This window comes from Equus asinus, chromosome 14, assembly GCF_041296235.1.
Source record: "Equus asinus isolate D_3611 breed Donkey chromosome 14, EquAss-T2T_v2, whole genome shotgun sequence".
Lineage (NCBI taxonomy): Eukaryota > Metazoa > Chordata > Mammalia > Perissodactyla > Equidae > Equus > Equus asinus.
In genome coordinates, this window is record NC_091803.1 from 46009483 (window position 1) to 46036235 (window position 26753).

Below are 26753 nucleotides of genomic sequence, written 5' to 3' on the forward strand. Positions count from 1 at the left end.
GGCGCATGTAGCTCGGCCGCAGCTCGCTCCATTCACGCCGCGCCCCCCCAGCCGGCCCGCGGCCCCCGGCTCCCTGAGCCGGGGGGGAGGCCCGCAGACCCCGGCTGCCACCGGCCCCCAGGGGTCCGCGCCCCTCACGCCCCGGCCTCGCGCCGCCCTGGGGGCGCTGCAAATAGTCCTTTGTTTACATGCAATTCCTTACTCCGCGGAAGGAGGCCGGGGGAGTGCTGAGTTTTCACCAGCTGTTTCCCGCCTTGAAACAGACATCTGATCAGCTGCAAACACACACACACATACACACGCCCGGGGAGGCAGGCCGGAGAGACCTCCCTCCCGCCCCTCCCGCCCGCCTCCCTCCCCTCGCCGCCGCCGCCGCCAGCATCTGGGACCGGCCGATTCTGCACCTCCGTCCGGCGCTGCCCTTTGATTCGGATTTCCATCTTGCATTCTCCGGCGGACCGCGGGACCCGGCTCGTGCAGAGGAGGGGGGCCGATCGCTATGGAGTATTTTATGGTGCCCACTCAGAAGGTGCCCTCTTTGCAACATTTCAGGAAAACAGAGAAAGAAGTGATAGGAGGGCTCTGTAGGTGTGTACTCCTCCTCCCCCCCAACCCCTTCCCACGATTGCAGCCCCCGGCCAGCCAGCTCGGGCGGGCGCGTGTGTGCGCACGCATGGCCCGCGCCGCCGACCCCGCTCGCCTTTCTTAGCCTCCGGGGCGGCTGCAGCCCCACTCGCCGGGCTCCCGCCGCCTGGGGACCCTCCTCCCTCGGACCGTGTGGGCCCCGAGTGGCCCCGGTCACTTTTGTCCGCTGCAGGCGGGCGAGTCGCGACGTTTGTAAATTGCAAACAGACCCACGTGGTTCTGCAGCAGTCCCGGCCATGCTTGGTGCTGGTGGCTTTCCCCCCCGCGCTTCCTCCTCCCCCCTCCCGCGGCGGCTTCCTTCCTCTCCCTCCTTCCTCGCTCTCTCTGGGCTCTCTCCTCCAAGGGAGCCTGGGGGGCCTGGGGCGCGCGTGGAGCCGGGACGCGGGCGGTTACAATGCAGCCACGCCGCGGCTCCGGGCGCGGGGGGGGCGGGGAGCCGGGTGGTGCGCGTGTTTGCAGGGAGCGGGGCTGCAGGGGGGTCGCGGGGCGTGCTCGCGTGGGGTGCGGGGGTGGGCGGGACCCGAGGGGCCGGCGCTGCCGGCCGGGGGCGCCGCGGACCTGGGCACGTTGGCGGCGGCTCTCTCGCTTGCTGCCCGCGCCTGGGCGCTGTTTACTAGCGAGGCCTGGACGTGACTCTGCAGCCCTCTTGGAGTAGGCGGACCTCGGCGCGTCGCCTCGCGGGAGCTGTAGTTCTGCGCGCCCCGCGGGTGCGGCATTGTGGGAGTTGTAGGCGCGCCTGGGCCACGCTTTCCCCGCACAAAGCTCGGTCCCCGCGAGCTGGATGGGCGAGGCAGGCCGGGTTGGGAGGCTTTTGGGGGAGGGGGCGCCAGAGGCCGCCCCTAGCTTCACGAGACCGCTGTCCGTCACACGTGGGTCTCCGCTGCAAACTTTCTCATTCCACGCCCCTCCCCCCAGCCATAAACGGAAAGCGTCCGGTGTTCCAGCCGGGTGGGTGGGTGGTCCAAGGTCCGCAGCCCTCCGCAGGAGCCGCTTTCTACGTGTGGCCCGGGTTGCTCCAGATACACTCTTTACCAAAGGGTGACGGGTTCGTGTGCCACCTGCACCCGAATCACCCTGGGCACTTGTTAAAATGCACATGCCCGCAACTCCGATCCCTAGGAGAATGGCCTGGGCATCTGCATATTGAACACAGTCCGCGGATGGGGGTGCTGCGTGGGAGGGGTTCGTGAGGGGTTCTTCTGCGTGCCCAAGTTTGGAACCTGCGGCCCCTTTTCTGCCGCGCTGCTCTAGGAGCGAAATGGCTCCCCAGGGCTGGGGCCACGTGCTCCGCTGCCCCGGGCAGGCAGGGCGGCGATTGAGGGAGGAGGAGCCCTGGGCGGGGTGGCCCAGGCTGGTGGACACTAGGGGCTGCGGAAAGCAGGTTTGAGGAAGGTGGCTGCACACGTGTACACACACACCCCGCCCTAGAGCTCCCCACCTTAACTAGTCTGCAGTTCAGGGTGGACGGGCCAGGGTAGTGAGCAGCCAGCCGGGCTCCCCTGAGTGCTGGCCCTTCCAGAAGGTCCACCTGGAGGCTTTAGCTGTAATAGGTTAAAAAAAAAAAAAAAGTGGAGCTCTTAATATGTTCTAGGGACTCATTTTGCTAGATTTTTTTTCACTGAATGGTCACGATCTTCCTCTGAGTTAACTGGCTGTATGATTCCTCTGTAGGATGAGGACACAGGCTTGGGAAGCGGACAGCTACAGCAAGTGGTGGGGCTGGCACTTGAACCCTGAGCCTCTGTTCTTACAGGAGCTGCTGGTTGCTCAGGGGAGGGCTGGGCAGTGAGGGGTGGGGTGAGCTGCTCCAGGTGCTAAAGAGAACATTCCAGGCCTGACCCTGGGCAGGCTTGGCACCCTGGGGCCCTCTGGCCACCAGGCTTGGGCCTTGGCTCAGTCCTCTCTGGGCCCCCTAGGGCTCTGGCTTCACTCTGTCTCTGTCCCAAACCCCTCTTCGGAGGAGTCCAGCTGTTCCCCAGGGGCCAAACCCTCCAGGGTTGGGCATGAGGATGTGCTCAGCCTGCCTGGCTATGGGACAGTGGTCAGCCTGTGCACTGGGTATGGACTTGGGGCCTCTGGATTTGTTTTCTCAGAAGGGGGCTGCCGCCTGAGGTGGGAGACCTGTTGGGGATCAAGTGTGTGGGTTGGGAGGGACCTTCTGGCTCGATGGACTTGCTTCTCAGGCTGGCTGACTTTGTTCCATCCCTTAGTGACTAGCAGGACTCCCTGCCTCTCTCCTCCATCTCCCAGACCTACCAGAGGGGGCCGTGCTGTACAGCGGGCACCCGTGCAAGCTCTGTGGTTTTGGACCTGTCGCCTAACTGCTCTCAGCCCTTGTCAGATGGAGCACCTGGGAAGTGTGGCTGTGTGTATTGGAAAGTGCCTGGCAGCTGTTAAAATGGCACTCAAAACTCTTAGAAGCATGGTGGTCTTAAAGAGTTTACCTACTGCCCGTGGTTGAGGGAAGGAGGCCAGCTCCCCTCAGAGGAGTTAGAGGACAATTAGGAGCCTTGGAGGGTGTGTCGAGTCCCTGATCCCGATTTACGAGGCACCTACTTTGTGCTGGGACCGAAGATACCACAATGAACCAGAACTGGCCTCTGTCCTAAGAGCTCGAAGTCTCGGTGCTCAAGGGTTTTGTCAGCCCTTTGAGAGAGATCCCTGGTTTCTCCTGGAGTTCTGGGTACACAGACTCTGGACAAACAAGGCATCCTGTTTTCCTCAGTCTCTCGCTCTGTTTCTCCTCCATCTCTTAAACTTCACCACCACCCTATGAAGCCAGGCAGTATACCCCCATTTTACAGATGGGGAAACTGAGGCTCCAAGAGATGAAGTGGCTAAGCTTAGGGTTCCACTGCTAATAAGCAGGGCTGGAGTTTGGACTTGAACCCAGTACGGGGCTCCCTCTGAGAGGCTGCAGAAGCCGTGGGGAGGGGGTGTTTCTGATGGGACTAGCCTGGATGTGGTGTATTCTGGGACGGAGGGCAGGGGTGGCAGGCTGGTTGGAGTGTGAGGGGGCAAGGGCCCCAGGCTGCTTCAGTGCCTGCTGCGAGGGAAGGATGAGTGCCTTGGGCATCTTGGTGAGGGTGATCTTCCTCCCTCTTGTCCTCCTTTTGGGGTATGGGAGAAATCCCGTGTGGGCTTGCCTACCTCTGACTGTGTGATGTTGTCTGGCCGGTGTGTGAGTGACTTCAGGGCAGTGTGAGATGAGAGTTCTCCCTGGCCAATTTGAGGCTAACTTGGGCAAGGGATGTAGGGATGGGGGATACCCAGTGCCCTTGGGCTGGGTGGGAGGGACAGGTTGAGGTCAGGATCTAGACTGGAAGAGCGTGCTCCCTCCTCCTGAGCTTCTGGGTGGGATGCCAGCATTATTCCTAGGGGCTTGTCTGGGGGTACTCTGGTAGTAGACTGGCAGCTCTGGTCTTGGCACCTGAGGCTGAACAGGTACCCAAACTGTTCATTTGCCAATGGGTGCCCAGCCCCAGGAGACTGGCTGTCAGAGGGCAGTCAGGGAGGGAAAGATGCAAGAGACACTTGGTGTCAGTGGACCTGGCCACCTTCCCTGCTCACCTGGGGCGTCTGAAGTTGATGTGGACGGGGTGGAGGACCTTACAATACTGTAAATCATGTTTACTTCTGCAAAACTCAGAAGGAAATGTAAGAAACTTTCAGACATTTGCAGAAAAGTCCATTTTATCAAGTACAGTATCAGCTGGAAATTCTAATTAGCTTTCCTTTATAGGAGCCTCTGGTTGGTCAGCAGTCAGAACGCCTGGTTGGCCATGATTCCACCAGTGAGAATCCCTGGCTAGGCAACATTCCACCAATCAGAACCCCTGGTCAGTCCGCATTCTATTAAAGAAACTCAGCTGGTACTTCCAGGGCTATTTAAGTGACTTATAGTTGAGGGTCTTGGTGGCAGCCTGAGTCCTCATGAGGAATCATAGCTTTGGGGTGAAGTCTGTTTTCTGGGACTTAAGTCTGCATGAAGTTAACTAGCAGCTGGTTCCTGAACCAGGAGGCTGGGCTGATGGACATGGAGTTAAAGGGGACAGGATGGAACATTTGGAAAAGGCAGGAGGGGCAGGCCCCTGCTCTCTGCTTGGGCACTAGGACTCTCCCTTCTGGGGTCTCCTTCAGGCTGGGGTCTCCTTTGGTCTCCCCAGCTCATAGGCATCCTGGAGAGAAGTGAGGGGCTGAACGTCAGCTCTCCAGGGCTCAGGTTTCATGGACAGAAGAGCTGGCTGGTTGGGGGGTGTGCCCTGAGCTCTGGCTTTGGTGGGGGAGTTGCTTGGAGGCAGTTGGGGCTGGGAAGGGCAGGAGGTGCCTTGCAATTGCACCCTGCTTTGCCTGTCTGTCACGGTGTGACTTGGGCAAGTCACTTCCCTTCTGGGCTTCGTCCCACCGTTGGTCAGGAAGGGAAGCGTGTTGCCTCCTGAGGCCACACACAAAGGCTCTGGTAAGCGGTGGGTGGTGTGCATGAGCCATCAGTAGAGGGCACCAGCAGTAGGGGACAGCGGAGAGCTTGAGTTCTGGGGTCTGTAGGCGCCTTCTGTGCCCCGGTCTGGCTGCCTGAACTTGGGCATGTCACTTCCCCTCCCAGGACCCCGGAGTCCTCACTGTAACACAGCCACCATGCTGGGTTTCAGACAGGGAAGAATGTAAAAGCATTAGTAACATGATGGCAATGCATACATGTGCTTGGTCCTTCCTGTAGGGCTAACTGTCACCTGTCTGTTGGGACAATGCAGAACCCACTCTGCTCTGTGGCCCAAGACCTCTTGGGGTAGGCGCAGGGCTCTAGGATCAGAGTTCAGGTCCCAGCCCCCTCACTTGCTGTAGCTGTTTCCTTGCCAAGCCTCTGTCCTCATCTCACAGGAATCAGGAGGCCAAATAACCCAGACGAAGACTGTGACAATTCAATGAGAAAATCCCAGCACAGCGAGTCCTGAGCATGTTCTGACTTTTTTTTTTTCACTTATTATTCTGTTGCTAGGCCCTCCAGGTGGGCCTTCTGGAAGGGCCAGCACTCAGGGTGGCCCAAGGGTGGAAGTGGTTCCTTTTTGACCCTTTACCACTGGTCAGCTCTGGCCTTTGGGTATCACAAGGAGGGACTCAGGGACTGGGTGAGTGGAGGTTTTTCCCTGAATCTCTCCTGAGGGGGACGGGGATGCTCCCAGACAGATCTCCATCACCTGGTGGCTTGGCATCCTGTGCACATCCCTCCCCATCTCTTCTTTGATCCCCCCACTGCAGAGGTCTGGAGGGTGCTGCCAGGCCCGGGAGCCTGGGCTCCGTTCTGAGCCCTCCCCACAAAGGGCAGGCAAGCGGCCGCATATCAGGTCTCTGACCGCCATCGTCTCTTTTCTCAGTCCAGCTACCCGTCACCCCCACTATAGGGCAGAGAAACTAGAACTGAGGTCCTCTGGCCCAGAAGTGGGAGAGCCAGATGCCCCACTGTCTGACCCTAAAACCATGTCCTTCCCGCTCTAAGCCCTTAGTCTCATCTATAAAGTAGGAGTTGTGGGCACCCTTTCCTGCGCTGACATTCCAAGGTCCTGCAAGAGACCTGCACTCTGGGGGCAAGGGCCAGCAGCCCTTGGTGGGGGTGGGAGGTAGAGGAGAGGGCTTGTTTGTGGACCCCCAGCAGTGGCTATTGTGGAGCCTCCTCCCAGCCCACCCCCAGGTGACCACCCTCTCTGTCGGGAGAAGAGGCTGAGGCCCAGGAAGGAAAGGACAAGTTCAGGGTCCCGCAGGGAGCTGAGGTGGGAGAGATGGAGTGGGCCTATGATGGGGGGGAGGCAAGACTGTCTCCAGCTGTTGCAGATGTGTCCCCTCCTGGGTTTGCGAGCAAACTCCTTCCCACCTGGGGATGGGTACGGGGGCCTGGCTACCTCCTTAAGCCCAGGCTCCCCCATCAATGGGACAAGGCTGCCCAGAGTCCTTTCCCCATTCGCCACCCAGGTCACCCCGGGAGGGCCCCTCAGAAGGAAGCCAGGGCTGTGGCTTTGGGTGGGGCTGGTGGCCTCTTCTGGGAGCCCAGCATCTGGAAGCCATCAGGCCAGGGGCGGGGGCAGTTGCAGGAGAGGGCTGGGAAGGGGGGCATGCCTCCTCCAGGCCACACACAGGCCCACCCCTCGGGAGTAGTGGCGTTGGGCCTACAGGCCCCGCTGCTGTCTCTACCTCCCGCCAACGCCTCTTGGCCCTCGGCCTCGCCCCCTTCCGCTGGCTGCCTTCTCTCTCACCCCACTCGCTGCCGCTCTTGCAAGATGCAGTCACATAATATGCAATAACATTGCTCACTGCATGCTGGCAGCTTCACCTCCCTGGCACAGGGTGGGCCTGCCTCCTGGGGTGGGTGGGCTTGGAGGAGAACTGTCCCCAGGGGTAGTTGGCCTGGTGTCCCCTTCCAGGAGTGAATGGTACCTGTCTTGTCTTTGAAGTCTTAGCGCAGCGTGCCTGGGGACGGCTGGGGGCTTGCCTAGGAGTTTGTGGCTAGAGATGTGGCTGTGAGGATGGGAAGGGAGGAGGAACATCTTCCTCAGTTCCTAAGCCTGTGATGCTGAAGGAGGGGTCCAGATACATAGCAGGGAGCTCAGAAGTGTCCCAGGAGCAGGTGTCTCCGATTAGCATCTGGGCCCATCTGCATCAGAATCACAGGAACTCTCGTTAGCCATGCCCGTTTCTGGGCCCCACCTAAATCTGCTGGCCTGAGACTGGGGCCAGGGCCTGGAGTCTGCATGCTTATTCTGACACGTAGGCATCCCAGAGCAGGATCCTCCATTACCTCCTGATCTGTGGGCCTCAGACAGATTTGGTATCTTTTGCAGCAGGAGGGATGCAAGTTACACTCGGGGCCCTCTGGAGACGAACTGTAAAGACGGGCCCATCTGGGGCAGGGCACGGCGGGGGCCTAGCCTGAGCATGTCTCTGTCTTCCCTGGCAGCCTTGCCAACATTCCACTGACGCCTGAGACTCAGAGGGACCAGGAGCGGCGGATTCGGCGGGAGATCGCCAACAGCAACGAGCGGAGACGCATGCAGAGCATCAACGCGGGCTTCCAGTCCCTGAAGACCCTCATCCCCCACACAGACGGAGAGAAGCTCAGCAAGGTGGGTGAGGGCTTCCTGGGGGAGGTGGTGGGCTCAAGTGAGGAGAAGGAAGTGAGCTTCGGCAAACACTGCCAGCCAGGGCCCCTGACTTGTCCCTCCTGCCCTCAGGCAGCCATCCTCCAGCAGACAGCTGAGTACATCTTCTCCCTGGAGCAGGAGAAGACCAGGCTCCTGCAGCAGAACACACAGCTCAAGCGCTTTATCCAGGTAGCATGCTGTGGAGGCCTCCCGACCCCTCAGCACCCTGCCCCGCTCCTGGCACCCTCTCCCCGGCATGGGCGTGCCCTGGGTCCAACCACTGGCCTGGGACTCTGATGTGGCTGCAGGTCCCATCTTCCCCACTGACCTGCCTACTTCAGGCACTTGCCTTCCTGCCTAGGCCTCAGTTTACCCATCTGTCAAGTGCAGTGAAGTGGGCTCTGGGAGGAACCGCATGACTTTTGGAAAGCAAGTTCATTCTGCCTCCCTTTCTGGCCTTTGGCCGTTTGTTGGATTTGCAGATTGGGGCTCCCCAGTGCTGGTGCACCTGGGTTTGACAGCTTTGGGGGCTGCAATGGGGCCCCCTGACTTCCCCGTTATTGGTGGTGGAATAGGGGTGTCAAGGCACACTCACCGACCCCTTGGGGTCCCCAGGAACTGAGTGGCTCGTCCCCCAAGCGGCGGCGGGCAGAAGACAAGGATGAGGGCATTGGCTCACCAGACATCTGGGAGGATGAGAAGGCGGAAGACTTGCGACGGGAGATGATTGAGCTGCGGCAGCAGCTGGACAAGGAGCGCTCGGTGCGCATGATGCTGGAGGAGCAGGTGAGGTGGGCGGGACGGGGCAGCGGCGTTCCTGTCCATCTCTCTTCCTTTCCTCCTGTCCCTGCTTCTTTTGAGCAGTTATTTACAGGAGCACCTGAAAACTTTGTGCCAGGCCTAGGAGTGGGGGGTCCACCTGGGGCTGTGTGCATAGGGGTAGGGGAGATTAGTCAAAGGATCTCACATTGTAAAAATGCAGCTGTGATCAAGGCCCTGCGCCAGCGGTGGGCATCAGGAGGGGGATTTGGCCTGGGTCCAGAGTGGCCGCCCCATGGCTTCTCTGTGGAAGTGACTTGAGCCGAGTTTGGGAGGCCAAGTCTCACAGTTAACCAGGCAGAGGGAACAGCAAGGGCAAAGAAAGGCCTGGAGGCAGTAGTGAGCACAGCCCGAGGGAGGCCAGGGCGGGAGAGATGAGTCATGGCGGGCCTGGCGGCTATGGTCGGACTTTGGGCTCTACCCCAGGTCTCTACCCCGAGGGTGCCGGCGCACGCTAGGGTTTGCAGCAGGAGTGAATGGCCTGCTTTGTGAAGGATAGAGCGTGGGGAGGGAGGCCAACCTCAACCGACCTGAGGCCCTGCACTGCGGGAGGAGCTAGGGTGTGGTCTGGGCCCTGCCCCTGAGCCTGCTGCTCCGCCCCCAGGTGCGCTCGCTGGAGGCCCACATGTACCCGGAAAAGCTCAAGGTGATCGCACAGCAGGTGCAGCTGCAGCAGCAGCAGGAGCAGGTGCGGCTGCTGCACCAGGAGAAGCTGGAGCGGGAACAGCAGCACCTGCGGACCCAGGTGAGCAGGTGGTACCCAGGAGGGACTCTCAGAGTCAGCCTCGGTGCCTCCGGGCGTCCAGCAGGGCAGGCCCAGGGTCTAACTCTTATTAAGGCAGACATTCGTGGTTCCCAGGTGCCTTGCATACTTTATTACAATGAATCCTTATAGCAGCCTTCTCAGGCCTGAGCTGTGATGACTCGTTTACTGATGAGGAAATTGAGGCACAGAAAGGTTAAATAACTTGCCCAAGATCCTCAGCGATTTGAACCCTGGCTGTCTAAATTCAGAGTCTAAACTGCTGACCACCACTGTAATTATTAGATGCTGAAGTGCTTGCTTGGCACTGGGGAGTGAAGGGGCTGTGGGATCTCGGATGGCTGGAAGCCCCTCACTAGGCCCCCTTTTCTTTGTTTCTTAAAATAAGATAGCTCGGGGTGGTGGCGGGGGGGGGGGGGGGGGGGCAGTGGTCACAAATTGGCCAGCTCCCTGTGAGGGAAGGAGGTCAGTGGGCTGGGGTGGTTGGCAGAGGGAGATGGTTTGGGAAGGCTGGCCCATCCTCTCCGTGATGGACGGAAGGGAAGGAGCAGCTCCCAGAACCTCTGGAGGAAGACTGAGGGCCTCTGCCTCGCAGCTCCTGCCCACTCCGGCCCCCACCCACCACCCCACGGTGATCGTGCCGGCGCCGCCACCCCCTCCCTCCCACCACATCAACGTCGTCACCATGGGCCCCTCCTCGGTCATCAACTCTGTCTCCACGTCCCGGCAAAACCTGGACACCATCGTGCAGGTACCTGGCTCGGGGAGGGGGCAGCAGGGTCATCCTCTGGGAACAGCTCCTTTGGAGGAGATTAGAAAGTGGGGGGCTGCAGGGAACTGAGATGGGGTTCGAGCGTCGCGGGGGCAAGGTCTGGAAGCCGGATGGGTCTCCTTCCCTGCATCTGTATCTCGGGTGGAAGGTGGCTCTGTGGAGAAGGGGAGGGGCAGAGGGAAGACCCCGTTCCTTTCCTCCACATGGGGTTCACTGAGGAGGTCCTTTGCTCTCAGAGCCCACTGCTTTCACAGTCCCTGCATCCAGCTCTTGGGTTGGCCCACAACTTTCTCTTGCCTCCATCTCCTAGGACCTGGGATGGGGGTAGAGGTGGCCGTGGCTGGGAGGGTGACAGTTAAGCCTCATACAGAGGAAGAAGAAAGATGATCCGCTGTATGGGTCAAGCCCAAAGTCACTGCTGTGCCCAGCCTTGTGAGGGACCCTTTGGGAGACCCAGGGACGTCACAAATAAAGAAATAAACAACTAAACCAAAAAAGCCCAAACAGAAAAAAAGCTCGTCAACCCCTGGAACTTTCCTTGCACATAAAACCAGCAAAGTGAATAATAAAGTTAAAAACAAAGACGTTCCACGAGGGAACAGGCGGACTTTGAAAGACACCTGTGACTTCCATGCAGCCCTGCCCTGTCACCTCTGGAGGGGTTTGCAGCTCAGCAGAGGGGTTCCTAAACTTTGCTTCCCCTGGCTGCCCCCAGCGGTTGGGAGCTTTGCCAGGCTTACTTCTGGACCTTTCTGGGGGTGTAGGGGTGGGGGATGGCCAGTGGGTTCCCGCGTGCCCCCGGCCATCCTCATTGCAGCCTGACCTGCAGGCGATCCAGCACATCGAGGGCACCCAGGAAAGGCAGGAGCAGGAGGAGGAGCAGCGGCGAGCGGTCATCGTGAAGCCGGTGCGCAGCTGCCCCGAGGCGCACGCCTCGGACACCGCCTCTGACTCGGAGGCATCGGACAGCGACGCCATGGACCAGAGCCGGGAGGAGCCGGCGGGGAGCGGGGCGCTTCCCTGACCACCCCCAGCCCTCCTCTTCCTTCTGGGGGCTGGAGGGGGCCAGGGCAGCAACAGGGAGAAACGCGGGCGCAAGAGTGAGGAATTTTTACAAAATTACGACGTCATTTGGGTCTCTTTTATGACCTCTTTTTCAATACTGTAAATCGACCTTTGAGCGAAGCCACCTAACCCGAAGTCCCCGGGGTGGGGTGGCAGAGGCGCGTGGGAACCACCGGGGCCCCTGGGGCTGGGCCTCGGCCGGGGCGTGGGGAGCTGACACTGGGGTGCCTGGCCTCTCTCGGACAAAAAGCATTTTTTCATTTAAACGTGTTTTTAAGAACAGGGAAAATCAACAAAACCCCAAGTATTTTTGCCCTCCCCGGAGCCAGCCCTACGACCGTCAGTTTTTAACTCTCCTCCCCCTCCTCTTTTTGGGTTTCTTCTTTCTCCTTTAAGCACTTACCTGGGTGGGGGTCTGGTTGGGTTGGGGGTCCGGGGGTCTACGTTGCTTCTCGGTTGGGATTTGCTGCTGCCCTTCCCCCCTCCCCACCCGTCTCAGCACTAGGATTCGCCACTCTCCACCACCACCCAGCCCCCACCTCTCCCTCTGGGTGTCCCATCTTCAACCCCCCAAAATGTCTTCGTCTCTCTCTCTTTGTTTTGTTTGTTGTTGGTTTTTTTTTTTTGGATTTGTTTTTTGTTTTACAATTTTGAGGTCTTTGTGTTCAAGGAGAAGCTATTATATTTTGTTAAGAAAGCGAGGGGAAAAAAACCAAGAGGCCACGGTGCCTTTATAAAGAAACAAAATAAAGTTTGTACTTTGTTTTTTAGATTCCGTGTCTCCTGGGTGTGAGTTGTCCTGAGGGGATGGGGAAAGCTTCCTGGGGTAGAGGAGGGGGTGCTGTTTGGGCCCACTCGCTGGGACTGGATGTGGGCAAGCACTGTTCCCCCAATTTGTGTGTGATGTTGTGATGAAAAATCGGGGTTCTCAGATTTCTTGGGATCACTCTGGGTATTCTGCAAAGATGGGAGATGGTGTTGGGGGTGGGACAAGCAGCTCTCAACTCCTCCTTGGCGGGAGGCGAGGAGAGAACAACCAACCAAGCCCCAGGTTCCTATAACATAGGATGGTCAGGATCCCTAGGTTTTGCCATGACCGGAGACAGATGTACAACGAGTCCCTCTCCGCCTGCTTTTCCTCATACTCACACTGTGACAGGTACGGGAGGCCAGAGGCCAGAGTGGAAGAAGAGCCGATTCATGTCACACCCCACCATGAATGCCTCCAGACATGAACTTGAATGGAAAGGCAGGCAGGAGCTTGCATTTTTTGTTTTTTTAGGACTTTTTATATTATTTTTAAAGGTGAAATTCACAGAACAGAATTAACCCTTTTAAAGGGAATAATTCAGTGGCATTTAGTACATTCACAATGTTGTGCAATCATCATCTCTATCTAGTTCCAAAACATTTCCATCACTCCAAAACGAACCCCTTACTGTTAATCAGTCTGTCTTCATTACTCCCTCCTCCCAGCCCCCAGCAACTACCAATCTGCTTTCCGTTTTTAGTATTTTAAAAAATTACGGTGTAATTTACATTTAGTAAAATTCACACTTAGTTTTTGGTTGTGTGAATTTTGACAAATGCATACAGTTGTATAACCACCACCACAGTCAAGACATCCATTAATTCCCTCTTGTCCCAAGTTCCCCATATCTCTTTATGATCCACCTGGCAACCACCAATCTATTCTCTATTCCTATAGTCTTGCCTTTTCCAAAATGTCATATAAATGGAATCATAACAATATTTAGCCCTTTGAGTCTGGCTTCTTTAATTTAGCATTATAACTGTAATTTTCTCTCCTTTTGAGTATATCTAGTTAAATTTCTGCGCCTCTGAGGCGTGAGGCTTAGAATCCCGGGGGGGGGGTGGGTTGAGGGGTACGCCCCTTCCCAAGTCCCCCAAAGCGATCCCTTTCGGTCAGGTGCGAGGCGTGCCCGACGGGTTCCATGCAGCTCCTAAGAGGATCAACAGAGGGCGCGCTGGGCTCAGGACGCCCAGCCACTGAAAGGGCGCAGGCTCCGCCTCCTTCCGGTGCCCGCGGGACTGCTCAGTTCCTATAGGCCAGCGGTGGGGCCTGGGGGCGGGGCCAGGGAAATCCCCCCCCTCCCCAGCCTTGCGGTGGCGCGTTACTAGACCGTAGGTCGTCTCGCCAGCAGACGGCGGAAGTCAGGGGCGCGGCCGCGGCCCCACCCCTTCCCGGACTCGCCCCGCCCCCCCTCGGCGCGCATGCTCCTTGGCGCCTCAGGCCGTCTCTCGCGCGCGCTCCCGCAAGCACGCCCGTCCGGCCCCGCCCCGGCCCGGTCCCGGCTCCGCGCCAGGCGCCCGCGCGTTCTCACTCACGCGCACGCAAACGCCGCAGACGTGCGGCTCCCGCGTGCCCTCCGCTCGGAGGCGCTCGCCGACTTGCTCCTGTGGCGGGTCGCTGAGGCCGCGCACTGCGGGGCCCGGGCGTGGGACTCGCGCGGTCACGGGAGAGGCCGGCGCGACGCGCACGTGACGTGGGACGGTCCAGAGGCCGCAGTAAAAGGGGAGCAGGTGACATTAGTTTTAGCACATTTGCCTTTAACCCGCGGTGTCCGCAGCATTGTCCTTTCAGCACAGGTGATGAATGTGCTAAAGTACGCATGACATACGTCGTTCTCGCCTTCCCGCGAGTCTGGGAAGCCGCTGGGCACGCCTCCGCCAGGCCAAAGGGACAACGCTGGGTGGTCAGAAAGGGCAGTGACCTGCGGGCAGTGCAGACCCTGGCCTGGGAGGAGGAAGAAGTGGAGAAGCTGTGGAACCGGGGACGCGGAGGACTTCCAAGTCATGCGAAGGAGCTTGGACTTTATTTTTTATGAAGGGGATGAAAGTAGGAGACACATGATTAACTCAGCTTCAACAAAACTTGTTTTATTTTATTTTTCAGTTTTATCTGGTTTTTTTCTTTTCTTTCTTTTTTTTTTTGAGGAAGATTAGCTCTGAGCTAACATCTTCTGCCAAGCCTCCTCTTTTTGCTGAGGAAGGCTGGCCCTGAGCTAACATCTGTGCCCATCTTCCTCTACTTTCTATGTGGGACGCCTACCACAGCATGGCATGCCAAGTGGTGCCATGTCCGCACCCGGGATCCGAACCAGCGAACACCAGGCCGCTGAATCGGAATGTGCGCACTTAACCACTGCGCCACCGCGTTGGCCCCTCTTTTATTTTTTTATTTCAGTAACATGGGTTTATAACATTATATAAATTTTGGGTGTACATCATTATACTTCGATTTTTGTGTAGATTACATCATGTTCACTACCCGGAGACTAGTTAAAATCTATCACCGTACCCATGTACCTAATCGCCCCTTTTACCCTCCTTCCTCCCCTCTGGTAACCACCAATCCAATCTCTGTCTCTATGTGTGTGTGTTTTTTTTTTTGCTGAGGAAGATTGTCCCTGAGCTAACATCTGTGCCCATCCTCCTCTATTTTGTGTGTGGGGGACTCTGCCCCAGCAGGGCTTGATGAGTAGTGTGTAGGTTGGCACCCAGATCTGAACCTGTGAACCCAGGCTGCTAAAGTAGAGCAGGCGAACTTAATCACTATGCCACCAGGCCTGACCCTGTTTGTTGTTTTTGTCTTCTATTTATGAGTGAGATCATAAGGTATTTGACTTTCTCCCTCTGACTTATTTCACTTAGCATAATACCCCCAAGGTCCATCCATATTGTCAAAAATGGCCGGATTTCATCATTTTCTATGGCCAAATAGTATTCCATTGTGTGTGTATACCACATCTGCTTTATCCAATCATCCCTTGATGGGCACCTAGGTCGCTTCCAAGTCTTGGCTATTGTGAATAATGCTGCAGTAAACATAGGGGTGCATATATCTTTACACATTCGTGTTGTCATGTTCTTTGGATAAATAGCCAGCAGTGGAGTAGGTGGATCATGTGGTCGTTCTATTCTTAATTTTGGGGGGAATCTCCATACTGTTTTCCATAGTGGCTGCACCAGTTTGCACTCCCACCAGGAGTGTATGAGGGTTCCCTTTCCTCCACATCCTCTCCAACACTTATTATTTCCTGTCTTGTTAATTATAGCCATTCTGACAGGTGTGAGGTGATATCTCATTGCAGTTTTGATTTGCATTTGCCTGATAATTAGTGATGTTGAACATCTTTTCATATGCCTGTTGGCCATCTGTATATCTTCTTTGGAGAAATGTCTGTTCAGATCCTTTTCCCATTTTTTTTTATTGGATTGTTAGTTGTTTTGTTGTTGAGATGTATGAGTTCTTTATATATTTTCGATGTTAACCCCTTATCAGATATATGGTTTGCAAATATCTTCTTCCCATTGTTAGGTTGTGTTTTTAGGTAGTTTGTTGGTGGTTTCCTTTGCTGTGCAGAAGGTTTTTAGTTTGATGTAGTCTCATTTGTTCATTTTTTCTATAGTGTCCCTTGCCCCATCAGACATGGTACTTGAAAATATGCTGCGAAGACTGATGTCACAGAATGTATTGCCTATGTTTTCTTCTAGAAGCTTCATGGTTTCAGATCTTAGATTCAAGTCTTTAATCCATTTTGAGTTAATTTTTGTGCATGGTGTAAGGTAATGGTCTACTTTCTTTCTTTTTTTTTTTTTGAGGAAGATTAGCCCTGAGCTAACTACTCCCAATCCTCCTCTTTTTTCTGAGGAAGACTAGCCCTGAGCTAACATCCGTGCCCATCTTCCTCTACTTTCTATGTGGGACACCTACCAGAGCATGGCGTGCTACGCGGTGCCATGTCTGCACCTGGGATCCGAACCAGTGAACCCTGGGCTGCCAAGAAGTGGAATGTGCGAACTTAACCGCTGTGCCATCAGGCCGGCCCTACTTTCATTCTTTTGCATGTGGCTGTCTGGTTTTCCCAACACCATTTATTGAAGATTGATTGATTTTTTTCCTTTCTCCATTGTATTTTCTTGGCTCCCTTGTTGAAAATTAGCCGTCCGTAGATGTGTGGGTTTATTTCTGGGCTCTTGATTCTGTTCCATTGATCTGTGTGTCTGTTTTTGTGCCAGTACCATGCTGTTTTGGTTACTATAGCTTTGTAGTGTGTTTTGAAATCAGGGAGTGTGATACCTCCAGCTTTGTTCTTTTTTCTCAGGATCCTTTTGGCTATTCAGGTGGGGTCTTTTGTTGTTCCATATAAATTTTAGGATTCTTTGTTCTATTTCTGTGAAAAATGGCATTGGACCTTTGATAGGGATTGCATTGAATCTGTAGATTGCTTTGGGAAGTACTGACGTTTTAACTATGTTAATCATTCCAATACAAGATCACAGGATAGCTTTCCATTTCTTTGTGTCTTCAGTTTCTTTCAACAATATTTTGCAGTTTTCGGTGTACAGGTCTTTCACCTCTTTGGTTAATTTTATTTCTAGGTATTTTATTTTTTTTGTTACAATTGTAAATGGGGTGGTATTTTTTTTTTTAAAGATTTTATTTTTCCTTTTTCTCCCCAAAGCCCCCTGGTACATAGTTGTGCATTTTTAGTTGTGGCTCCTTCCAGCTGTGGCATTTGGGGTGCTGCCCCAGCATGGCCTGACGAGCGGTGCCATGTCCACACCCAGGATCCACACCGACGAAAACCTGGGCTGCTGAAGCGGAACATGTGAACCCAACCACCTGGCCATGGGGCTGGCCCTGGGATTGTATTCTTAATTTCTCTTTCTTCTTCTTCGTTGTTAGTATATAGAAACACAAGTGATTTTTGTATGTTGGTTTTGTATCCTGCAACTTTACCATATTCCTTTATTATTTCTAAAATTTTTTTGGTGGATTCTTTAGGGCTTTCTCTATATAAAATCATGTCATTTGCAAATAGTGACAGTTTCACCTCTTCCTTTCTGGTTTGGATTTTTTAATTTCTTTTTCTTGCCTGATTGCTCTGGCTAGGACTTCCGATACTATGTTAAATAATAGTGGTGACAGTGGGCATCCTTGTCTGGTTCCTGTTCTTAAAGGGATAACTTTCAGTTTTTCTCCATTGAGAATGATGTTAGCTGTGGGTTTGTTATATATGACCTTTATTATGTTGAGGTACTTTCCTTCTATACCCATTTTATTCAGAGTTTTTATCATAAATGGATGCTGTGTCTTGTCAAATGCTTTCTCTGCATCTACTGAGATGATATGTGATTTTTATTCTTTTTTTGTTATGTGATCATATGTGATTTTGTTAATGTGATCATGTTGATTGATATGTGGATGTTGAAGCAACCCTGCATCCCTGGGATAAATCCCACTTGATCATGATGTATGATCTTTTTAATACTGTAATATTTGACTTGCTAGTATTTTGTTGAGGATTTTTGTGTTGATGTTCATCAGTGATATCAGCCTATAATTTTCTTTTTTTGTGTTGTCCTTGTCTGGTTTTGGTATCAGGGTAATGTCGACCTAGTAGAATGAGTTCGAAAGCTTCCCCTCCTCTTCAACTTTTTGGAAGAGTTTGAGAAAGATAGGTATTAAGCCTTCTTTAAATGTTTGATAGAATTCACCAGGGAAGCCATCTGGTCCTGGACTTTTATTTTTTGGGAGGTTTTTGATTACTGTATCTGTCTCCTTACTGGTTGGTCTATCCAAATTCTCTCTTCTTGATTCAGTTTTGGAAGGTTGTATGATTCTAAGAATTTATCTATTTCTTCTAGATTATCCAATCTGTTGGTGTATAGCTTTTCATAGTATTCTCTTACTATCTTTTGTATTTCTGAGGTGTGTATTGTAATTTCTGCTCTTTCATTTCTGATTTTATTTATTCGAGCCATCTCTCTTTTTTTTCTTGGTGAGTCCAGCTAAAGGTTTGCCAATTTTATTTATCTTTTCAAAAAACCAGCTCTTTGTTTCATGGATTTTTTTCTTTCTTCGTTTTTTTTTTTTTTAGTCTCTATTTCATTTACTTCTGCTCTGATTTTTATTTCCTTCCTTCTGATTATTTCCTTCCTACTGATTTTGGGCTTTGTTTGTTCTTCTTTTTCCAGTTCCTTTAGGTGCACTGTTAGATTGTTTGAGATTTTTCTTGTTCATTGTGTTACTATAAGCTTCTCTCTTAAAACTGCCTTTGCTGTATCCCATAAATTTTGGCATGTTGTATTTTAATTTTCAATTGTCTCCAGATTTTTTTTGATTGCTGCTTTGATTTCTTCATTGACCCCTTCATTATTCAGTAGCATTTTGTTTCATCTCCACATATGTGTGGCTTTTCCAATTTTCTTCCTGTAGTTGATTTCTAGTTTCATACTGTTGTGGTCAGAAAAGATGCTTGGTATTATTTCGATCTTCTTGAATTTATTGAGACTCGTTTTGTGGCCTAATATGCGATCTCTCCTGGAAAGTGTTCCGTGTGCATGTGAAAAGAATGTGTATTCTGCAGTTTTTGGATGGAATATTCTGTATATATCTACCAAAGCCATCTAGTGTGTCATTTAAGGCCAATGTTTCCTTTTATTGTTGATCTTCTGATTGACAAAACCTGTTTTAAAAACCTTTTTATTGAAGAAGTATAACATCCACTCAGAAGAGGGCAGTTAGCTGAGTACTTAACTCTGTGAATTTTCACAAGCTGAATATATAGCTTTGTAGCCAGCACCCCACCAAGCCCTTAAGCGGTTTATTTTTTAAAAATTTAAAAACGTTTTGAAATAATTATGGAAATGTACAGGGTGGTCCTATGCACCCTTCACCTAGCCTTCCCCAGTGATGCCATCTTGCATACTGTCAACTTAAAAAGCAAATTTGCCTGTTATTTTACCCTCAAAATGAGTTTATTCAGGACTAGCCAAAAGAATTGCAACTTGGATGTGCATGCTGTGGTGAACCATAGGCAAATCTGAAAACAAAGGAGAGGAGCTTCTTTTATAGAGAAAAGGGGAGTAGGAAGGGGCTATTCTAAAGGAAAGTCCATTGGGGGAAAGTAACAATTCAGAGTGGCAATGGCTTCTCATTGGCTGAGCTGTTGCAGGGTTGGGAGGGAAATCTTCCTTCTCTAGTAAAGTCATTCCACTTCCTGTCCAAGATGCAAGCATCTGTTTGTCTCTTCCTGTTGGGTGTAATTGACATGTGTGATTTGACATGTGTGGATTGACATGTGAGAGCTTCTACAGGCCTCCCCGCCTCCAACTTAGTTAATGTTTCTTTTATTTCTACAACAGGGAGGTCCCATGTACCCTTCATCTATCCTCCCCCAGTGCTAACATCTTGCATACCTAAAGTACAATGTGGAAGCAAGGTAATTGCTATTGATCCAGTCCACGGGACTTATTTAGATTTTACTAGTTTTACATGCTTCTGCTTATGCATGAGTATAGACAGTTCTGTATAATTTTGCACCAGCAGTATATGAAAATTGCTCTGCATCCTCACCAGCACTTGATTTTGTCAGAGTATTGTACTGTATTATTTTTGGTTTTTTTAGCCATTCTGGTAGGTGTGCAGTGGAATCTCACCACAGTTTTAATGTCTATCACCCTAGATTAGTTTTGCCAATTTCAGACCTTCATACAAATTATACGTATATATATATTTTTTGTCTGGCTTCTTTTGTTTAACATAATTCTTTGAGATTCATTTATGTCTACAGTTTTGTTGCTAAGTGTATTCCATTGTATGATTATACCACAGTTTGTTATCCATTCAACTAGCAATGGACATTTAGGTTGTTTCCAACATATGGTTGTTGTGGATATGTTTTAGTAGATGCTGTCCCTCAGAAGGATTGTGCCAATTTCCCCTCCCGCCACCAGTGTGTGAGGTGGTCCAGTGACCATGGAGGAGAAGATACATCCTAAGTGTGTGCCATCAACGCTCTTTGGTAGTTGATTCTTTGGGAGGGGGCTGGGCATTCCTGGTTCCTCCTGGCCTCCCCTCCCCAATTTGAAGGGTCTCATTAGGGGTAAACCTCATAGGAAATGTACTTCTGCTCCGATGTTCTCAAGGGCGGTTACATTATGCCATACCCTCTTTACGAAGATCATCAGAAGAAATTCCTTTTGAGTCTCAGTAGCAGAAATAATTTCGTTTCCCTGGAGCAGTTGGTTTGTTCTTATTTTAAGGACACCGTGAATTGGGCAAGTGACCACGTTGCACACATGTGAGGGACTTACTTATGGGGTGCTGTTTGCTTTTGTATTAGCCTTGCGAGTGGCTCCATTTTGGGCGCCCGCCTTTGTGTGTGTTTCTTCTGCTGTTACTTCCAGTTCCTGCTCTTTTGCTGTGCTTTATGAACACTTGGGAGCCATCTTTATGCTTTTCTGGCATAGGGTGGGTTATAATAAATAAATAAATGCCCCTTGTGTGGTGATTTGGGGCGTCTTTGGCAGCAGAGTGGTGGCCCCAGCTCTGTGAGGTGTGTGAAGGCCTGGGTAGCGGAAGGGGGGCCTTCCTGTGACCTTGGCCTCCTTAGCGGGTAGTTAACTGGCCTCAGACCAGAATGTAAAGCACGTGCAAATCCTCCAGCCCTCTCTTGGAATTGGCTGCCATCCTTATCCTCAGATTTTTGTTGGCTCTGGCTCCACCGTGTCCCTACCAGAGCCCATCTTACTGTCCCTTCTTTATCCAGCTGCCTCTCTGTGCTTTCTTGGATGCTCCTGGCCCTGTGGCATTTGTCTTTGTCACTCTCTCTCCAGTTCTGCCTGCCCTCCCTTGCCCTACAAGGCCTGGGCTGGGGGTGGGGTTAGTACCATCCCTCTCTGCTTGGTCCCTTCTCTTCTCCTGTCCTGCTGAGTTGCGAGTTTCTTCTGTTGATTGACAAGGGCGTGTGCTGACCAAGAGGAGGGGGTAGGACTGGGGGCAGTGGGGCAGGACTGGCCCTAATCTGGCAGCTGTAGAAAAGAATGAGCTCCCCAAACTGGCTCTCGCCCCACCACGCCCTTGGTATTGAAAAAGGAGCAAAGAGTGACAGCTGCGAAGTTTCCCGAATTAGGGGGCTTAAACCACAGGTTCCCTGAGGCTGAGGCCTGTCTCGGTGGACAGCCTCAGGACTGAATTAAAGAGGAAGTGGGGAAGTGATTCGAGAAGGCCGCCGGTGCCGTACCCATACCAGGCATGAGTTTGTCTCCCTCATGTTGTGTCTCGTCCTGTGGGGGATAAAGAGGATGCTCTGAAAATTCTGGTTGCAAAGAGAATTGACTAAAATCTCCTGTTCCCTTGTAGGGAGAAGGAAGTGTCAATGGGGCTGGATGGGCATTCAGGGTTTGTTGGGGGCTGCTTGTTTGGGGTCAGGGGAGAGGCCGTCTCCTTTCTCCAGGGGACCCTCGTGGTGCATGTCCCTGGCTTTGGGTAGGAAGTTGAGGTGGCAGGTGGGGAGATCTGGAGCACTGTGGCTAGTTCTGGGCCTCACGTTGTATTCAAAACAGCAGAGCTGGTGACAGTGAGCTCCCTGTCACTGGAGTTAGGCAAACAGAGGCTGAATAGATCTGTCAGACTTGTCGTGGAGGGGATTCCTGCACTGGGTAGGAATTTGGGTCCTTCTACAGTTGATGACCTGTAATTGGTAAGATAAATGGGAAGCGCTCTCCATGGGGGTTACTTGCTGTGCTGTGTCAGTGGTGTGTGTAGAACAAATCCAGATGCAGAGCCTGCATTGTCAGGGTCGGACTCGGTTTTCCCAGCCCCTCGAGGAACTGTTTGGGGTATGAATTGATCTAGCAAGTCAGCTGCCAAAGAGGGATTGAACTACAGGACCTGTGTGCCAGGAACTAGAAAATTCTAGGACCCGGTTAAAGGGGCCTTTGGCTTTTCATAGCATCTCCCCACCCTACCCCCACCCTCACCTGCTCTTCATGCTCTCTGATGAATCAGTGAGCTGCGTACTCACAACCGTGTACTTTCCAGAATGTGCGTTATCATCAGTGAAAAGTGCAAATCTCTGAACCTCTAGCATCTTGTGTGTCCCTCGTGGCAGCTCTGTGGGGTTGGCCACTCTGCAGGGGACCAAGATCCCGAGAGGGGGCCTGGCTTACCCAGGCACGTAGATGTGTGCTCTGAGCGCTGCCCTAGGGGTTTTCTCTTTCAGGGGAGAGGTGGAGGGTCCTTGACAGGAGCATTTCAAGAGTAGCAGGCATCTTAGCGAAGTGGAAAAAAAAGAAGGGGGCGGTGTGAGGAGACCCGCTCCCACCCCTACCCTGAGACCCTCACTGAAGTGGCTGGGACGGGCTGTGGCAAAGGCCCTCCTTTCCTTTGCAGCCCCTGCCCTGGAGTCTGACCCTCCCACGGTTGTCCTTGCTGTTGGAAGCGCCTCCTCCCCAAGGACACCACTTACTGGATAAAGCCCTCATTGATCTTTGGACCCAACCCTTGCAGGGACACTGGACGTGGTCCTGAGACAAGGACGAGGGCCCGGCTGGATGCGGATTGTGAGAGGCATGGGGAATGCTTCCCGAAGAAACTAGCGAGGCCTGGGGTCAAGAGGAACCCATGTGGGGTGGAGTCGGGGCCGCCTCCTCACAGGACGTCTGCCCAGATTCGTACCTAGACTCAGACTTTCTGGGGAAGAAGGGAAGGAAATGGTTTGTGTGCTGTCCCACCCTGAATGCCTGGTCTCTGCTGGAAGCCATGAAGGGGTGGGCTGCTCACTCCCTCATCACCCAACCTGTTCCTCTGCTGGGAGCCTAAGTCTGAAAATTCTTCCTTACTCTGAGGTAAACTGTGGCTCCATATAGCCCTCACCCATCAAATCCAGCTCTGGCCTCTGGAACCACACAGAACACGCCGAACATTTCCTTCATGTGGCAACGCTCTAGCAATTGAGACATAGCTCTCAGGTCCTCTGTGTTAGTCTGCTCCGGCTGCCGTAACACATACCATAGACTGGGGGACTTAACCAACAGAGATTTATTTCCTCGCAGTTCTGGAGGCTAGAAGACCCAGATCAAGGTCCATGAGGGTTGGTTTCTGGTGAGAGCTCTTTTCCTGGCTTGTAGACTGCTGCCTTCTCACAGCTGCCTCATGTGGCCTTTCCCTGGTGAGTCCACACAGAGGGAGAGAGCAGCTCTCTCTGGTGTCTCTTCTTCTAAGGACACTAATCCTATCGGATCAGGGCCCCACCCTTATAACCTACTTGAATCATAATTACTTCCCTACTCCAACTACAGCCACACAGGGCGTTAGGGCTTCCATATATGAATTTGGGGGGACACGTGCATTCAATCCATAACATCCTCCAGGTAAACATTAGTGACCATGGCATTGACTCACTGTTCTGGGGACCTCAACTTATTCGACAGGAGAAAGTTTCCTAGGCATATACTGCTTTCCCCTGCTAAGAAACTCCTCTTCTCCCACGTCCCCCGGGACAGACGGCTTCTAGGCTCCGATCTCCAGTAACCCCTCTGCCCAGGGCACCTTCCAGGCTCTGAACCCCCAGCTGAAGCAGCCAGATATAGGAAAACCCAAGTTTGTAAAGCACTGATACGGGCGATCCTTTACTAAAGGACTTTACAAAGTAATTCACCAAATGATTTCTCTAGAATCTGGGCAGGGACCTGCAAGGTACAGCCTGAATCTCTTCCATACCCGTTTTTATAAAGATTTATTGGGACACATCGTGTCCATTTGTTTCTGTTCTCTGTGGCTGCTTTTGTACAATGAAGGCAGAATTGGAGTTGCCTGTGGCTGCAAAGCCTGAATTCTTTACCCCCTGGCCCTTTGCGGGAGGAGCTGGCCCATCCCTGCTCAGGGATCAGAAGTGGGACCACAGTAGCCAGTGTACACAGTTATTCTCCTGTATCTCTCCTCTTGTCCTCACACACACTTCCTCCCCATTATCCGAGGAATGACACCCAGGAGGGGCTTGGCAGCTTCCGAAAACTGTGGTGAGGACCCTTAGGCTGAGTGCTCTGGCAGCTTCTGTCTACAGGCTGAGCTGGGGAAAGGGCAGGCCCTTGGTCTCGGAAGGTGGTGGTGATGTGCAATGAACTAGCGTGAAGCTTTCAAGGCTGAGTTCTGTTTAAGGATCTATGACCTGAGAGTTTATCTTGAGCTGAGTCCACCTTCCTTTTTAATCTCTCTTGTTTTTCAAGAAGGATGTCTTTTTTATTCTTCAGTTTTTTAAAATTGTGGTAAAAAAAAATATATATATATATATAACATAGAATTTACCATTTTAACCATTTTTCATGTACAATTCAGTGGCATCAAGTACATTCACAGTGTTGTGCAACCATCACCACTGTCCATCTCCAGAACTTTGTCAACATTCCAAATAGAAACTTTGTCCCCATTTATCAGTAACTCCCATGTCCCCTTCCCCCTGGCCCCTGGCAACCACCATTCCACATTCTGTCTCTGAATCTGCCTGTTCTGGGGACCGCATATAAACATTTGTCTGCTACGGGCTGAGCTGTGCGCCACCCAAGTTCGTATGTTGGAATCCTGACTCCCAGTGCCTCGAATGTGACTGTGTTTGGAGATAGGGTCCTCACAGAGGTAATTAAGGTAAAAGGAGGTCATATGGGTGGGCCCTAATCTGATATGACTGGTGTCCACATGAGAAGAGGAGGTTAGGGCACAGATAACACGGATCGAGAGAGGATCATGTGAGGACACTGGGAGAGGACGGCCGTCTGCAAGCCATGGAGAGAGGCCTCAAGAAGCCAACCCTGCTGACGCCTTGATCTTGGACTTCCAGCCTCCAGAACTGTGAGGACGTAAGTTTCTGTTGTTTAAGCCCCCAGTCTGTGGTTTATGGCAGCCCTGGCAAACCAGCGCATGGTCTTTTTGTGACTGGCTTATTTCACTTAGCATGACATTTCCAAGGTTCTTCCATGTCGTAGTGTGTGTCAGAATTTCATTTTTTATGGCTGAATAATACTCCGTTGTATGGATAGACCACATTTAGTTTATCCCTTCCTTTGCCGGTGGACACTTGGGTTGTTTCTACCTTTTGACTGTTGGGAATAATGCTGCGATGAACTTGGGTGTGCCAGGATCTGAGCCCAGACAGCGCATCTTTCACTCAAATGCGGTTAACCCTCCAGCAGTGCTGGGTTCACCCTCCCCTTCCCACCCGTATTGGGGTCCTGTGGCTTTGTCTGACCCTTCAGCCCGAGCCCTTTCTCTGTCCCCCACGCCACCCCACAGCCCTCCACCCGCTTCCCTGACATGTGAACTCCTCTATTCCCTGATGGCGTTCACTTGGACTGAGGAGAAGAGTCATGGGTTTGTGAGTCAGACAGATCCGGGTTCAAATTCAGGCAACTTGGGTCCTGGTTGGTGATGCTGGACGAGGTACTTCGGCTCTCTGGGCCCCAGGCTCCTCGCTGTGAATGGTGGCGCGCCCCCCTCTGGTTACTTGTGAGCCCCTGGCCCAGAGAGCACGCTTCCCTCACTCTGACTCCTTTCCTCTCCCAAGACCAAGTGCCGCCTCCTCCGCTCACAGCGAGACCCTCTCCCCAGCTGTGAACCTGGATCGGAAGATGCCAGATTGCTGCGTCAGTCAGGGTTCTCCCGAGAAACAGAGCCATAGGATGTCCATGAATAGAGAGAGACTGTGGGGCCTGGACAGTCGGAAATCCACGGGGAAGCCGGCGGCTGGAAATGCCAGCAAGAGTGAAGGTTGCAGTCTGGAGTCTGAAGGAGAATTCTTTCCTCCTCAGGGACCTCAGTCTGTGCTCTTAAGGCCTTCGACTGATTGGATGAGGCCCACCCACATTATGGAGGGTGATCTGCTTTACTCAAATCTGCTGATTTAAATTCTAAGAATATCTAAAAATACCTTTACAGAAATATCCAGACTGATGTTTGACCAAACAGCTGAGCACCATAGCCCAGTCAAATTGACACATAAGGGGTCGGCCCAGTGGCATAGTGGTTAAGTGTGCATGTTCTGCTTTGGTGGCCTGGGGTTCACCAGTTCGGATCCCGGTTGCGGACATGGCACCACTTGGCACACCATGCTGTGGTAGGTCTCCCACATATAAAGTAGAGGAAGATGGGCATGGATGTTAGCTCAGGGCCAGTCTTCCTCAGCAAAAAGAAGAGGATTGGGAGCAGTTAGCTCAGGGCTAATCTTCCTCAAAAAAAAAATTGACACATAAAATTAATCATTATAATTGGTAACATGTCAATTCTAATCAGACTGATCTATAGATTCATTGTAATCCCAATTAAAATCTAAGAAGGTTTTTTTTTTTAAGATTTTATTTTTCCTTTTTCTCTCCAAAGCCCCCAGCACATAGTTGTATATTTTTAGTTATGGGTCCTTCTAGTTGTGGCATGTGGGATGCCACCTCAGCATGGCTTGACGAGTGGTGCCATGTCCGTGCCCAGGATCCGAACTGGTGAAACCCTGGGCCACCAAAGTGGAGTGCATGAACTTAACCACTTGGCATGGGGCCAGCCTCTAAGAAGGATTTAAAAAAAATAATTGCTAGGCTGATTCCAAAATTTGTATGGAAGTGCAAAAGGACTAAAGAGTCAAAACAACTTTGAAAAAGATCAAAGTTGGAGGAGTCACATTACCCGATTTCACAACTTATTAGGAAGCCACAGGGATCAAGACAGTGGTATTAGTGAAAGGACAGACTCATAGATCAATGG

The 26753-nt window shown here is 52.3% G+C and overlaps 1 protein-coding gene across 3 annotated transcripts; it reads left to right on the plus strand.

Moving 5' to 3' along the window:
• The first annotated feature begins 212 nt into the window (after positions 1-212).
• Positions 213-11965, plus strand: TFAP4 (transcription factor AP-4). 3 transcript variants are annotated; one of them, XM_044746846.2, is made up of 7 exons: positions 213-588; positions 7592-7757; positions 7866-7964; positions 8391-8561; positions 9199-9339; positions 9953-10108; positions 10959-11965. In XM_044746846.2, exons 1-7 carry the CDS (start codon positions 500-502, stop codon positions 11151-11153), a joined length of 1017 nt encoding a protein of 338 aa, XP_044602781.1. In that variant the 5' UTR covers positions 213-499; the 3' UTR covers positions 11154-11965. The 3 variants fall into 3 exon arrangements, with proteins under 3 accessions (XP_044602781.1, XP_044602784.1, XP_070341157.1); XM_044746849.2 differs by lacking the exon at positions 213-588 and adding an exon at positions 1377-5987; XM_070485056.1 differs by lacking the exon at positions 213-588 and adding an exon at positions 6420-7067.
• The last annotated feature ends 14788 nt before the right edge of the window (positions 11966-26753 follow it).